The 15,857-nt window shown below is 41.5% G+C and overlaps 1 protein-coding gene across 1 annotated transcript in view; it reads right to left on the bottom strand.

The window, feature by feature from the left end:
- Positions 1–14,718, bottom strand: part of xylb (xylulokinase homolog (H. influenzae)) — a 30,194-nt gene extending 15,476 nt beyond the window's left edge. Inside the window, exons 1-9 of the mRNA XM_059326942.1 lie at positions 14,640–14,718; positions 13,093–13,175; positions 12,890–12,959; positions 11,927–12,007; positions 11,245–11,331; positions 6,218–6,346; positions 4,694–4,759; positions 4,527–4,599; positions 853–971 (exon numbers count right to left, since the gene is read on the bottom strand). Coding sequence (XP_059182925.1) covers positions 853–971; positions 4,527–4,599; positions 4,694–4,759; positions 6,218–6,346; positions 11,245–11,331; positions 11,927–12,007; positions 12,890–12,959; positions 13,093–13,175; positions 14,640–14,714 — 783 coding nt within the window. The 5' untranslated portion in view covers positions 14,715–14,718. The remainder of the gene's footprint in view (positions 1–852; positions 972–4,526; positions 4,600–4,693; positions 4,760–6,217; positions 6,347–11,244; positions 11,332–11,926; positions 12,008–12,889; positions 12,960–13,092; positions 13,176–14,639) is intronic.
- Between the last annotated feature and the right edge of the window lie 1,139 nt (positions 14,719–15,857).

The following is a 15,857-nucleotide window of genomic DNA, read 5'->3' on the forward strand; positions in this document are numbered from 1 at the left end:
ACCAGAGAGACTAGAGAGACTAGAGAGACTAGAGAGACTAGAGAGACCAGAGAGACCAGAGAGACCAGAGAGACTAGAGAGACCAGAGAGACCAGAGAGACCAGAGAGACTAGAGAAACCAGAGAGACCAGCGAGACCAGAGAGACTAGAGAGACCAGAGAAACCAGCGAGACCAGAGAGACTAGAGAAACCAGAGAGACCAGCGAGACCAGAGAGACCAGAGAGACCAGCGAGACCAGAGAGACCAGAGAGACCAGAGAGACTAGAGAGACTAGAGAGACCAGCGAGACCAGAGAGACTAGAGAAACCAGAGAGACCAGAGAGACCAGAGAGACCAGAGAGACCAGAGAGACCAGAGAGACTAGAGAGACCAGAGAGACCAGAGAGACCAGCGAGACCAGAGAGACCAGAGAGACCAGAGAGACTAGAGAGACTAGAGAGACCAGAGAGACCAGAGAAACCAGAGAGACTAGAGAGACTAGAGAGACTAGAGAGACTAGAGAGACTAGAGAAACCAGCGAGACCAGAGAGACTAGAGAAACCAGAGAGACCAGCGAGACCAGAGAGACTAGAGAGACCAGAGAGACCAGCGAGACCAGAGAGACTAGAGAGACCAGAGAAACCAGAGAGACTAGAGAGACTAGAGAGACTAGAGAGACCAGAGAGACCAGAGAAACCAGAGAGACTAGAGAGACTAGAGAGACCAGAGAAACCAGCGAGACCAGAGAGACTAGAGAAACCAGAGAGACCAGAGAGACCAGAGAGACCAGCGAGACCAGCGAGACCAGAGAGACCAGAGAGACCAGAGAGACCAGAGAGACCAGAGAGACTAGAGAGTCTTCAGAGTCTCACCAGGACGGATGTGGAGGGCTGCGGCGTTCCCAGCCGGCGTTCCAGGTCCGGAGCGCAGGCCTCCAGGCAGATCTCAGACCAGGTCCTGGTCCTGATGTCCAACAGGTTCATCCCTGAACCTGCAGTCAGTGAACGCATCATCAACAAAGTGTTCATGTCAACAAGCAGAAAACCAGAGAACGTTAGAGAACGTTAGAGAACGTTAGAGCATTAGAGAACGTTAGAGAGCGTTAGAGAGCGTTAGAGAACGTTAGAGAACGTTAGAGAACGTTAGAGAACGTTAGAGAGCGTTAGAGAGCATTATGTTAGAGAGCATTATGTTAGAGAGCATTAGAGAACGTTAGGGAGCGTTAGAGAGCGTTAGAGAGCATCAGAGAGTATTATGTTAGAGAACATTAGAGAGCGTTAGAGAACGTTAGAAAACGTTAGAGAACGTTAGGGAGCGTTAGAGAGCGTTAGAGAGCATTATGTTAGAGAGCATTATGTTAGAGAGCATTAGAGAGCATTAGAGAACGTTAGAGAGCATTATGTTAGAGAGCATAAGAGAACGTTAGGGAGCGTTAGAGAACGTTAGAGAACGTTAGGGATCGTTAGAGAACATTAGAGAACGTTAGAGAAAGTTATAGAGCGCTAGAGAGCGTTAGAGAACGTTAGAGAGCATTATGTTAGAGAGCATAAGAGAACGTTAGGGAGCGTTAGAGAACGTTAGAGAACGTTAGAGCATTAGAGAACGTTAGAGAACGTTAGAGCATTAGAGAACGTTAGAGAACGTTAGAGCATTAGAGAACGTTAGAGAGCGTTAGAGCATTAGAGAACGTTAGAGAGCGTTAGAGAGCGTTAGAGAGCGTTAGAGAACGTTAGAGAACGTTAGAGAGCGTTAGAGAGCATTATGTTAGAGAGCATTATGTTAGAGAGCATTAGAGAACGTTAGGGAGCGTTAGAGAGCGTTAGAGAGCATCAGAGAGTATTATGTTAGAGAACATTAGAGAGCATTAGAGAACGTTAGAGAACGTTAGAGAACGTTAGAGAACGTTAGGGAGCGTTAGAGAGCGTTAGAGAGCATTATGTTAGAGAGCATTAGAGAGCATTAGAGAACGTTAGAGAGCATTATGTTAGAGAGCATAAGAGAACGTTAGGGAGCGTTAGAGAACGTTAGAGAACGTTAGGGATCGTTAGAGAACATTAGAGAACGTTAGAGAAAGTTATAGAGCGCTAGAGAGCGTTAGAGAACGTTAGAGAGCATTATGTTAGAGAGCATAAGAGAACGTTAGGGAGCGTTAGAGAACGTTAGAGAACGTTAGAGCATTAGAGAACGTTAGAGAACGTTAGAGCATTAGAGAACGTTAGAGAGCGTTAGAGCATTAGAGAACGTTAGAGAGCGTTAGAGAGCGTTAGAGAGCGTTAGAGAACGTTAGAGAGCGTTAGAGAGCGTTAGAGAGCATTATGTTAGAGAGCATTATGTTAGAGAGCATTAGAGAACGTTAGGGAGCGTTAGAGAGCGTTAGAGAGCATCAGAGAGTATTATGTTAGAGAACATTAGAGAGCATTAGAGAACGTTAGAGAACGTTAGAGAACGTTAGAGAACGTTAGGGAGCGTTAGAGAGCGTTAGAGAGCATTATGTTAGAGAGCATTAGAGAGCATTAGAGAACGTTAGAGAGCATTATGTTAGAGAGCATAAGAGAACGTTAGGGAGCGTTAGAGAACGTTAGAGAACGTTAGGGATCGTTAGAGAACATTAGAGAGCGTTAGAGAAAGTTAGACAGCGCTAGAGAGCGTTAGAGAACGTTAGAGAGCATTATGTTAGAGAGCATAAGAGAACGTTAGGGAGCGTTAGAGAACGTTAGAGAACGTTAGAGAACGTTAGAGAGCGTTAGAGAACGTTAGAGAACGTTAGAGAACGTTAGAGAGCGTTAGAGAGCGTTAGAGAGCGTTAGAGAGCTTTAGAGAGCGTTAGAGAGCGTTAGGGAGCGCTAGGGAGCGTTAGGGAGCGCTAGGGAGCGTTAGAGATCGTTAGAGAGCGTTAGAGAACGTTAGAGAACGTTAGAGAGCGTTAGGGAGCGTTAGGGAGCGTTAGAGAACGTTAGAGAGCGTTAGAGAACGTTAGAGAGCGTTAGAGAGCTTTAGAGAGCGTTAGGGAGCGCTAGGGAGCGTTAGGGAGCACTAGGGAGCGTTAGAGATCGTTAGAGAGCGTTAGAGAACGTTAGAGAACGTTAGAGAGCGTTAGGGAGCGTTAGGGAGCGTTAGGGAGCGTTAGAGATCGTTAGAGATCGTTAGAGAACGTAAGAGATCGTTAGAGAGCGTTAGAGAACGTAAGAGATCGTTAGAGAGCGTTAGAGAACGTTAGAGAACGTAAGAGAACGTCTCCCCACCAAATATGTTTATAAGTTATAAATAAGTTTTGGCCGATGTCTTTCAACTGTAGTCACATACTGGATGTCAACAAATGTTTACAGATGTTTGTTCTACAGATGTTTGTTTGACAGATGTTTGTTCTACAGATGTTTGTTCGACAAATGTTTGTTCGACAAATGTTTGTTTGACAGATGTTTGTTTGACAGATGTTTGTTCGACAGATGTTTGTTCGACAGATGTTTGTTCGACAGATGTTTGTTTGACAGATGTTTGTTCTACAGATGTTTGTTCTACAGATGTTTGTCCTACAGATGTTTGTCCTACAGATGTTTGTCCTACAGATGTTTGTTCTACAGATGTTTGTTCTACAGATGTTTGTTTGACAGATGTTTGTTTGACAGATGTTGTTCTACAGATGTTTGTTCTACAGATGTTTGTTCTACAGATGTTTGTTCTACAGGTGTTTGTTTTACAGATGTTTGTTCCACAGATGTTTGTTCTACAGATGTTTGTTCTACAGATGTTTGTTCCACAGATGTTTGTTCTACAGATGTTTGTTTGACAGATGTTTGTTTTACAGATGTTTGTTCTACAGATGTTTGTTTTACAGATGTTTGTTCTACAGATGTTTGTTCTACAGATGTTTGTTAACAGATGTTTGTTCGACAGATGTTTGTTCCACAGATGTTTGTTCGACAGATGTTTGTTCGACAGATGTTTGTTCGACAGATGTTTGTTCCACAGATGTTTGTTCCACAGATGTTTGTTCGACAGATGTTTGTTCTGCAGATGTTTGTTCTACAGATGTTTGTTTGACAGATGTTTGTTTGACAGATGTTTGTTCTACAGATGTTTGTTCTACAGATGTTTGTTCTACAGATGTTTGTTCTACAGATGTTTGTTCTACAGATGTTTGTTCCACAGATGTTTGTTCCACAGATGTTTGTTCTACAGATGTTTGTTCCACAGATGTTTGTTCCACAGATGTTTGTTCTACAGATGTTTGTTCCACAGATGTTTGTTCTACAGATGTTTGTTCTACAGATGTTTGTTCTACAGATGTTTGTTCCACAGATGTTTGTTTGACAGATGTTTGTTCTACAGATGTTTGTTAACAGATGTTTGTTCTACAGATGTTTGTTCTACAGATGTTTGTTTGACAGATGATTGTTCTACAGATGTTCTACTTTAGAAATGTTCTTCAGATTTGAGAGGAAAGTGTCAACATCTGGACAGACGTTCTGCCTCTTTTCATTTTTCTGCAGATTTCAGAGAAAAGAAGAACGTCGACAGATTGAATGAAAAGTAAACGATACTGAACCGTCGCTGTAGTCGATGGCGGCGTAACCACCGAGGAAGAGAGACGCCGCGAAGCTGCTGACCAATGAGATCCTCTGAAAACACACACACACACACACACACACACACACATTAGTTGTGTGTGTGTGTGTGTGTGTGTGTGTGTTAATATGAAGGCGTGCGGCGGACCTCAGAGTTCTGGTACTCGTCTGCTCGGCTCTGATGCAGTTTGGCGATCTGGTTTCCTGTGAAACGCTACACACACACACACACAGACACACACACACACACACACACATTTCAAATGTAATTATTATGGGGTTTTTATTTTATTTTATATGTTTAATTTAGTTTGAATTATTTGGATTTTTATTTAATATTTTATAGCCTTAATGATTTAAAAAAAATGTCATTTATTTTTAATATTATTTTGTTTCATCTTGAAATATTTTTTTTTAATCAATATTATTTCTTTAATTATTTGGTTTCATTTTTTCATTTACTTTTTTATGGTTTATTGTTCTTAACGTTTTGTTGAAATTGGGATTTTTTTATGTTAATTTTGTATAAATTACACTTTATTATAATTTCATAATAAAGTATATATATATATATATATATATATATATATATATATAATAATTTGATATATAATATAATGATAATTTACTTTAATAACTTTTAATTATTTGGATTCATGGTCAATATTTTATAACTACTAATTTATTCACATTTACTAGTTTTTACAATATATTTTTAAATGTTAATATTCGTATCACATTTATTTTGAATTATGTTTTATTATTTTAAATGTTTTATTTGTTTTGTTTTGTACTTATTTTTAATGTACTAATGAAGTTTGAACTATCCAGAGTTATGTTTAATATTTTGTAGCTTAACTTATTTATTTTTGAATGATTCAGATTTTAAAATGTTTTGTTAATATTTGTATTGTTTTTTAACATTTGTTCAATTAAAATAAATAAATAAATAGTTGTTGTTTAGTTGTAATTGTTTTGATTAATTTGTAATATATTACTAATTTATTCTCATTGACAAATTTTTACAACTATTTGTTGTAATTTATTTGAAATTTAATTTAATATTTCAATATTTTAAATAACTTTTATAACAATAATAAATCAGATTCACCAAATATGAATATCCAGTTGTATTTATTATACAAAACATAATTCATTTTTGTGCTTTTAAAATAAATAAATGAATGAATGAATAAATGGATGAATAAATAAACTATTACTTCATTAATTAATAATAAATAAATAATAAATAGATGAATAAATGAATGAATGAATGAATGAAGGAATTATAAATTACTTAATAATGGATAAATAGATGTGAACACATTTACAGCCTTAGAGTTGTGACGATGATTGATATTTTATTAGATTTTATTTATTTATGATAGTGATTATTTATATGTAATTTTATTTATTATAAATAACAGTGATTGTTTATATTTTATTTATTATAAATAAGTGATTATTCAAATTTTATTAATGATCAACAACAGTGACTATCTATATTTTATTTATTATAAACAGTGATTATTCAAATTTTATTTATTATAAATAACAGTGATTATCTATATTTTATTCATGATCAATAACAGTGATTATCTATATTTTATTAATGATCAATAACAGTGATTATCTATATTTTATTAATGATCAATAACAGTGATCATGGGACCTCGTAGGCTCTGGATCCGGTGATGTGGGCCAGGACCACAGCGCCCCCTGCTGCCGCCTGCAGCTCCTCACACTGCTGCCTGCTGCTGGAGTCCATCCACACGGGACAGTCTGCTACGGAGAAGCTGTCCTGGAGACACACACACACACACAGGTCACACACACACACACACAGGTCACACACACAGGTCAAACGCATATGAGGGGCATTTTATGCCAGCACACTATACTAAAACGCGTGTACAGCGCCTATGCGATGACATCAAACGTCTAACGTGCGCGTGTAAATTCCATTCACTTTCAATGGACAGACAGGCGTCACGTAGGCGTCACGCAGACGCTGTACACGCGTTGTTGCGCATACGCCTACGTGACGGCTGCGTGACGGGTGAACTACGCCTCAAATACGTGACATGAAGACCCGCGTGACTGTTAAGTACAATTCTACATAGGCGTACAGACACGCGTATTGCGAGTACACCAGATAACATGGGTGACGGGTGAAAAGTGCCACTAGCGAACGTAGTGGACGCCTGTGTGTGTGTGTAACGCGTGTACGCCTTTAACAGTTCAGCTGTTACACAGAGTCTCAGCTTCATACGGGGTTGTGAAAGCAGAACTTATAGATGAACTCCGAGCCCCAACAGAGCTGTCAGGATATTTCTATCATTTTCAGGCCCGTTTTTATTTTCTTAATGATATTTAATGATAGCAAGGGTGAAAGGGATAATTAAAATAATTTCAGCTACTTAAAAATAGTAAGTGCGACGCTCACAGCCAGTTCCCAGTTCGCTCTTGGACATACAGTTCATTACGCATCAGCTGTAATGTACAAATTGAATATTAAGTAGCCATGCGGACCTGTCCAGTGAATAAGGATGCTTTTTGAGTAATTTTATGCGCTTGGACATACAGTTCATTAAGCATCAGCCGAGGCGTGTACTTAAATTGCATTTAGGTAGACTGAAACAGCCTAAACTGTGTAATAGGTCTCTCTTGGTAAAACATGGATTGCTTTAATTGTGAAGCGAAGCGGCTGTTAAACTCAAAATTCGCCATCATAGTTTGATAAAAACATATTTTGTTACAAAAAATGTAAACAAGTATGTAAGAAAGGATATAAATGTATAATTGCATTTGTAACTCGGCCCTTGTGACCACCCTGGAACTCTTCGTTGACGGGAGGTCGTTATATTGCGGCTCGCACCGCGTCGTGCTTTATTTCTCACAACGGCTGGCGGCTCAACCTTAAACAGTACAAGTAAACACTGGCGTGAGACAACAGTAAGATTAAAGGCCGGTGTTGTGTCCTTAATGGTTTCCACACTAACTGGTTGCTGTAGGATATGATCTGCGCATGTTCTGTTACGCATGAGCTGTCCGTGGTACTGAAACAACAATCGCCGTTAATGTGAGGATTCTGTCTGATGTTGTGCTGTTCCTTAACACCTTATCTACTGTTTGGGTTCATCTGTAGTCGGCACTTTGTGCAATAAAATGATTTATTGTGCCGTGCGATAGAGCCGATACGCATGTTTTGTCTTTACTGTTGTATTGTGTACAGCCTTTATAGAGCTCTGTTGGGAGAGCTTGTGTACGGAAGCGCATTGCATTCACTGGATTAAAAAAAAAATAGACACCTTTTCTCGTAATTACGAGATCCTGATCTCATAATTACGAGATCCTCGTAAGATAAAGAAAAAGGAAACGTCTGTAAATCCTCTCTCAGTGGCAATGATGGCGCTATCGCAGTTAATCTGCTACTACTACCTTCTCGGTTTGAGATACTGGGAAATACTGATGGTATTAATATTAGTATGTCAACACTGCGTGACAAAAAAAAGTCCTGTATTAATAAATACTTATTATCAAGCATAAAAAAGAGGGGAAAAGTATCATCATGCACTAGTATAGGCTACTGTTCTCTGAACCATGCACGGTTCACATTTATTAACATAATAATTATTATTGATTATTAATCATAATCATAACTAATGCCGGCGGGTGAGCCTGATGTTTGGGAAGGCCACATGTTATACAGAGCGCCGGGCAGAAGTTGACCGGGAGGAGCCCGGTCACCGGTGCTGCTGATCGCTTCTGAAGCAAGCTACTTTCATGTTGTTTATCTCATCACCATGGCAACGCAGTAGCTGCATCATAATAAATCCCTGGAATATGGGGGAAGCTTGCTCGCGATCGCAGCTCCTTTGATGAGAAGGTGCACAGAGCACAAAGCTCAGAACCGGACAATGCTCTGCTGATGCTTAATGAACTGCATGTCCAAGCGCATAAAATTACTCAAAAAGCATCCTTATTCATTGGACAGGTCCGCATGGCTACTTAATATTCAATTTGTACATTACAGCTGATGCGTAATGAACTGTATGTCCAAGAGCGAACTGGGAACTGGCTGTGAGCGTCGCACTTACTATTTTTAAGTAGCTGAAATTATTTTAATTATCCCTTTCACCCTTGCTATCATTAAATATCATTAAGAAAATAAAAACGGGCCTGAAAATGATAGAAATATCCTGACAGCTCTGTGGGGGCTTGGAGTTCATCTATAAGTTCTGCTTTCACAACCCCGTATGAAGCTGAGACTCTGTGTAACAGCTGAACTGTTAAAGGCGTACACGCGTTACACACACACACAGGCGTCCACTACGTTCGCTGGTGGCACTTTTCACCCGTCACCCATGTTATCTGGTGTACTCGCAATACGCGTGTCTGTAAGCACGCCTATTAATCAGACTTTATGCTGGCACAGGCGACGTGTTTTAGGCGTTTAAGTATAGTGTGCTGGCATAAAATACCCCTCATAAAACGCACACACACACGCACACAGGTCACACGCACACACACACAGGTCACACACACACACACACACACAGGTCACACACACACACACACAGGTCACACACACACACACACAGGACACACACACACACACACAGGTCACACACACACACACACACACACAGGTCACACACAGGTCACACACACACACACACACACAGGTGTCACACACACACACACACACACACACAGGTGTCACACACACACACACACACACACACACACAGGTGTCACACACACACACAGGTCTCTCACACACACACACACACACACACACGGACAGGTCACACACACACACACACACACACACACACACACACACACACACACACACACAGGGACAGGTCACACACACACACGGACAGGTCACACACACACACGGACAGGTCACACACACACACGGACAGGTTACACACACACACACACACACACACAGGGACGGGTCACACACACACACACGGACAGGTCACACACACACATGGACAGGTCACACACACACATGGACAGGTCACACACACACACACAGGGACAGGTCACACACACAGGGACAGGTCACACACACACACACACACACACACACAGGGACAGGTCACACACACAGGGACAGGTCACACATACACAGGGACAGGTCACACACACAGGGACAGGTCACACACACACAGGGACAGGTCACACACACACACAGGGACAGGTCACACACACACACACAGGGACAGGTCACACACACACACACACACACACAGGGACAGGTCACACACACAGGGACAGGTCACACACACACACACACACACACACACACACACACACACAGGGACAGGTCACACACACACACAGGGACAGGTCACACACACACACACAGGGACAGGTCACACACACACACACACAGGGACAGGCCACACACACAGGGACAGGTCACACACACACACACAAACACAGGGACAGGTCACACACACACACACACACACACACACACACACAGGGACAGGTCACACACACACACACACACACACAGTGACAGGTCACACACACAAACACAGGGACAGGTCACACACACACACACACACACAGGGACAGGTCACACACACAAACACAGGGACAGGTCACACACACAAACACAGGGACAGGTCACACACACACACACACAGGGACAGGTCACACACACACACACACACACACACAGGGACAGGTCACACACACACACACACACACACACACACACAGGGACAGGTCACACACACAGGGACAGGTCACACACACACACAGGGACAGGTCACACACACACACACACACACAGGGACAGGTCACACACACAGGGACAGGTCACACACACACAAACACAGGGACAGGTCACACACACACACACACACACACACACACACACACAGGGACAGGTCACACACACACACACACACACACACACACACACACACACAGGGACAGGTCACACACACACACACACACACACACAGTGACAGGTCACACACACAAACACAGGGACAGGTCACACACACACACACACAGGGACAGGTCACACACACACACACACACAGGGACAGGTCACACACACACACACACACACACACACACACACACACAGGGACAGGTCACACACACAGGGACAGGTCACACACACACACAGGGACAGGTCACACACACACACACACACACAGGGACAGGTCACACACACAGGGACAGGTCACACACACACACAAACACAGGGACAGGTCACACACACACACACACACACACACACACAGGGACAGGTCACACACACACACACACACACACACACACACAGGGACAGGTCACACACACACACACACACACACACACACACACACACACAGTGACAGGTCACACACACAAACACAGGGACAGGTCACACACACACACACAGGGACAGGTCACACACACAAACACAGGGACAGGTCACACACACAGGGACAGGTCACACACACACATACACAGGGACAGGTCACACACACAGGGACAGGTCACACACACACACACACACACAGGGACAGGTCACACACACAGGGACAGGTCACACACACACACACACACACACACACACACACACAGGGACAGGTCACACACACAGGGACAGGTCACACACACACAGGGACAGGTCACACACACACACAGGGACAGGTCACACACACACACACACACCTGCAGCAGCTGGTGCAGGTCCTGGTCCGGGTGGAGCTGCTTCAGGGTCTCAGACGCTCCGGTTCTCCAGAACACGCTGCCATGTTGCTGAGAGACGAACACGTCCAGATCATCAACAACAACAACAACAACAACAACAAGAGAACATTTAAAGGTGCTCTGCTTTTAGAAACAAGCGTCTGGACACCAAACTCCACTGGTTTTTCTTTGATTTCTTTTGAGTTCTGCTTTAGAAAGCAGATTGTTTCCATCAAACTGCATTTAATTTTCTTCAGATTTTAGGAGAAATTGTCAATAAATGTTCTGGTTTGTCTTTCCACCAAACTCCACTGGTTTTTCTGGATATTTTGGAGAGGACTGTCACTAGATGTTCTGGTTTAGAAAGGGAACATATTTCCACCAAACTGCATTCAGTTTTCTTCAGATTTAAGTGAAATCTGTCATTACAGTTTTAAAGATGTCATGCTTTAAAGTAAGAGCATCTTTCCACCAAACTCCACTCACTTTTCTCTGAACTGAAGTCAACTAGAGCAACACATTTCACACCAAGTTTAACTCAGTGAGTCAGAAGCCATGACGGCGTGTTTTATTTTATTCTGGTTTATCTCGTGTCTCTAATTAAAGGAAGTCTTGTGCATGTCGTGTTGTGATGAGGATCTCAAACCTCCGGCTCCCGTCTCACCTGGCCGCTGCCTGACAACGCTCGCACACGGGACAAGTCAAGCCCCGCCCCCTTCATCTTGTCCAATAGGAGGTCCAGAGCCTGACGACAGAAACAAAGCAGCCAATCACAGGGCAGCATGAGGACACAAACAAGATTCATCAGAGGACAAAGTCCACGACAGGTTAATACTTTACCTGGACACCACTGTGTGTGTGTGTGTGTCTGTGTGTGTGTGTGTGTCTGTGTGTGTGTGTGTGTCTGTGTGTGTCTGTGTGTGTGTGTGTGTGTGTCTGTCTGTGTGTGTGCCTGTATGTGCCTGTGTGTGTGTGTGTCTGTCTGTGTGTCTATCTGTGTGTCTGTCTGTCTGTGTCTGTGTGTTTGTCTGTCTGTCTGTCTGTCTGTGTGTGTCTGTGTGTGTGTCTGTCTGTCTGTGTCTGTCTGTCTGTGTCTGTGTGTGTGTCTGTCTGTCTGTCTGTGTGTGTCTGTGTGTGTGTCTGTCTGTCTGTGTCTGTGTGTGTCTGTGTGTGTGTGTGTGTGTCTGTGTGTCTGTCTGTCTGTGTCTGTGTGTGTGTCTGTCTGTCTGTCTGTGTGTGTCTGTGTGTCTGTGTGTCTGTGTCTGTGTGTGTGTCTGTGTGTGTGTCTGTGTGTGTGTGTGTGTGTGTGTGTGTCTGTGTGTGTGTGTGTCTGTGTGTGTCTGTGTGTGTGTGTGTCTGTGTGTGTGTGTGTGTGTGTGTGTGTCTGCCTGTCTGTGTGTCTGCCTGTCTGTGTGTGTGTGTGTGTGTGTGTGTGTGTGTGTGTGTGTGTGTCTGTGTGTGTGTGTGTCTGTGTCTGTGTGTGTGTGTGTCTGTGTGTGTCTGTCTGTGTGTCTGCCTGTCTGTGTCTGTGTGTGTGTGTGTGCGTGTGTGTGTGTGTGTCTGTGTCTGTGTGTGTCTGTCTGTGTGTCTGCCTGTCTGTGTCTGTGTGTGTGTGTGTGTGTCCTACCTTCACCCACATCAGTACAGGTGAGGTGACTGTGAGTCTGTCTGTGTGGATGTGAACTCCTCCCTGAGTCCTGGACAAACACGCCACCACAAGTTAGAGTCCAAAAACACTGGAAATACTACCACAACTTCTACTACTACTACTACGAGTACTACTGCTAAGTACTGGTAGTATTAGTACTACACGGTGGTGACGTGTGTTACCTGAACTCAGGTAGCTCCGAGTCAAACTGCACATTGTCCTGATGAACCACGTTCAGGTTCCCATCGATCGCCACCACCTTCAGCTACAGGAGAGTACACAAGTATTCTCAGATTCATGCAGTAAAAGTACACAAGTATTCTCAGATTCATGCAGTAAAAGTACACAAGTATTCTCAGATTCATGGAGTAAAAGTACACAAGTATTCTCAGCTTCATGGAGTAAAAGTACACAAGTATTCTCAGCTTCATGCAGTAAAAGTACACAAGTATTCTCAGATTCATGCAGTAAAAGTACACAAGTATTCTCAGCTTCATGCAGTAAAAGTACACAAGTATTCTCAGATTCATGCAGTAAAAGTACACAAGTATTCTCAGATTCATGCAGTAAAAGTACACAATTATTCTCAGCTTCATGCAGTAAAAGTACACAAGTATTCTCAGATTCATGCAGTAAAAGTACACAAGTATTCCCAGATTCCTGCAGTAAAAGTACACAAGTATTCCCAGATTCATGCAGTAAAAGTACACAAGTATTCTCAGCTTCATGCAGTAAAAGTACACAAGTATTCTCAGATTCATGCAGTAAAAGTACACAATTATTCTCAGCTTCATGCAGTAAAAGTACACAAGTATGCTCAGATTCATGCAGTAGAAGTACACAAGTATTCTCAGATAAATGCATTAAAAGTACACAAGTATTCTTAGTTTTGTGTAGTAAAAGTACACAAGTAAGCCCAGATTCATGCAGTAAAAGTACACAAGTATTCTCAGACTCATGCAGTAAAAGTACACAATATGCTCAGCTTCGTGCAGGAATAGTACACAAGTATTCTCAGCTTCATATAGTAAAAGTCCACAAGTATTCTCAGCTTTGTGCAGGAAAAGTACACAAGTATTCTCAGTCTCATATAGTAAAAGTATACAAGTATTCTTAATCTCATGTAGTAAAAGTATACAAGTATTCTTAGCCTCATGCAGTAAAAGTATCAGCTGTACAAGTACTCAAATATTTGCAGAATAATTGTTTTATTGTGAAATTAGTATTGTTGATGCCTTCAGGTGTAGTCGGTTTTTACAGTGTTTGTGAAGGAAGAGCTGTTTTGGTGGATCAGATTAATGTTCTGGAGCAGAAAATATAAATACTTATAGCGAAGTACAACTACCTCAAACTGTACCTGAATATTGTAGTAAGTTAACGTACTCAACAGTACCGTGTTGTTACTTTGAAAAACTTTAACTTTTACATAATAAAACCAAACAGACAAACAAACAAACAAAGCAAACGGCGGACTGTGTTTTCTAACATGTACTGCGTGTACTCGGTGTTGCAGTACTTGTAGTAAACAGAGTACTCGCAGGTGCAAAGTACTTCAGGTGATCACGGGACTGAATCTTCACGTGAAACGAGCCGAAAATCTTTTTTTTTCTTTTTTTTACCGGATCTGCGCGATCCGCTCCGCGTGCACGTAACCACGCACGCGCAAGCAAACATGCACGTGCTCAGGTGAGTGTATGACGTGTGGAGTGAAACAGGTAGATTTATTTACCTGCTGCGTGCTGAAGTCGAAGCCCAGATAGAGAGGAGAGTCCGGAGCGGCGGCGGCCATCGTGCGACCTGACATCCGTGAAGGCAGCACGGCGGGGGGCGGGGTTAAAGATTTAAAGGGACAGTAACACTCGTGTTAACTCTTTGGAGTTTGGGGCTTTTTTGTTGTTTTTGACTCTTTGACATTAGACTTTGATCAACATTTTGAAACACAAAAAACACACAAAAAAATTACAAAAACCCCCATAAAAACACACAAAAAACATGTTAAAAAAATACAATGAAACCACACAAAAAAATTAAAAAAATATTACAAAAATCACACAAAAATCCCAGTAAACCCAAAATATTGCATTAAAAATGTTGAAACACACACTGCAAAATGTGAAAACTGTGTGGAGTTGAGCTGACAGCAGCTCCATGCTGCTGAAGTTTTTACCTCATGAAGAAGTCAAAGTACTCAGATCCTTTAATACTTATTAATACTGGAGGATCAAAGTAGAAGTAATACCAGACTGTAAAAATACTCCGTGACAGTAAAAGTCCTGCACTGAAAAGGTTCCTTCAGTAAAACTATGTAATAAAACTGATTAACATGCAGTTAAAGTATTAAAATGATTAAAATGTGAATGTTATAATATCAATATGATGACGTCAGATATATGGAGACATAGCAGTGCAATAATAGAAATAAATCTGTAAAAAACATGACAACAGATGTAGTAAATATGAAGAGAAATAATATATAACAATTAATTTAATTAATATATATATTATTATTATTGCCTCATTTATTTCTTGAATTTTATATAAATGAAATAAATCCTAAAAAAATACACAGTAAATATAAAAACGGAAATAATACTTATTATTAATAATAATATTAATAATAAATAACAAAAATGGTTCAACAGTGCAAATAATTAAAAAAATGAATACATTTTTATTTTAAAAGGACTTTTTTTTCTCCAAAGACTTTTATTTTCCTTAATTCATATTTATTTATGTAATTTAGGGGACTTTAATGTCATAATGCATATCTCTTTTATTATTATTCTAATTATTATTGCCTCGTTTGTTTATTTCAGGATTTCTTTCTTTCATTGTAAACAAAGTCACATGGAGCTGCATGGACCAATCATGGCTCGATATTAAGGCACGTTTTCATTATTCAGCATTTCAACAACAACTTGAACTTTATTGTTCCAAAGAGAAAAAA

Source organism: Centropristis striata, chromosome 23 (assembly GCF_030273125.1).
Source record: "Centropristis striata isolate RG_2023a ecotype Rhode Island chromosome 23, C.striata_1.0, whole genome shotgun sequence".
In the NCBI taxonomy this organism is placed as follows: domain Eukaryota; kingdom Metazoa; phylum Chordata; class Actinopteri; order Perciformes; family Serranidae; genus Centropristis; species Centropristis striata.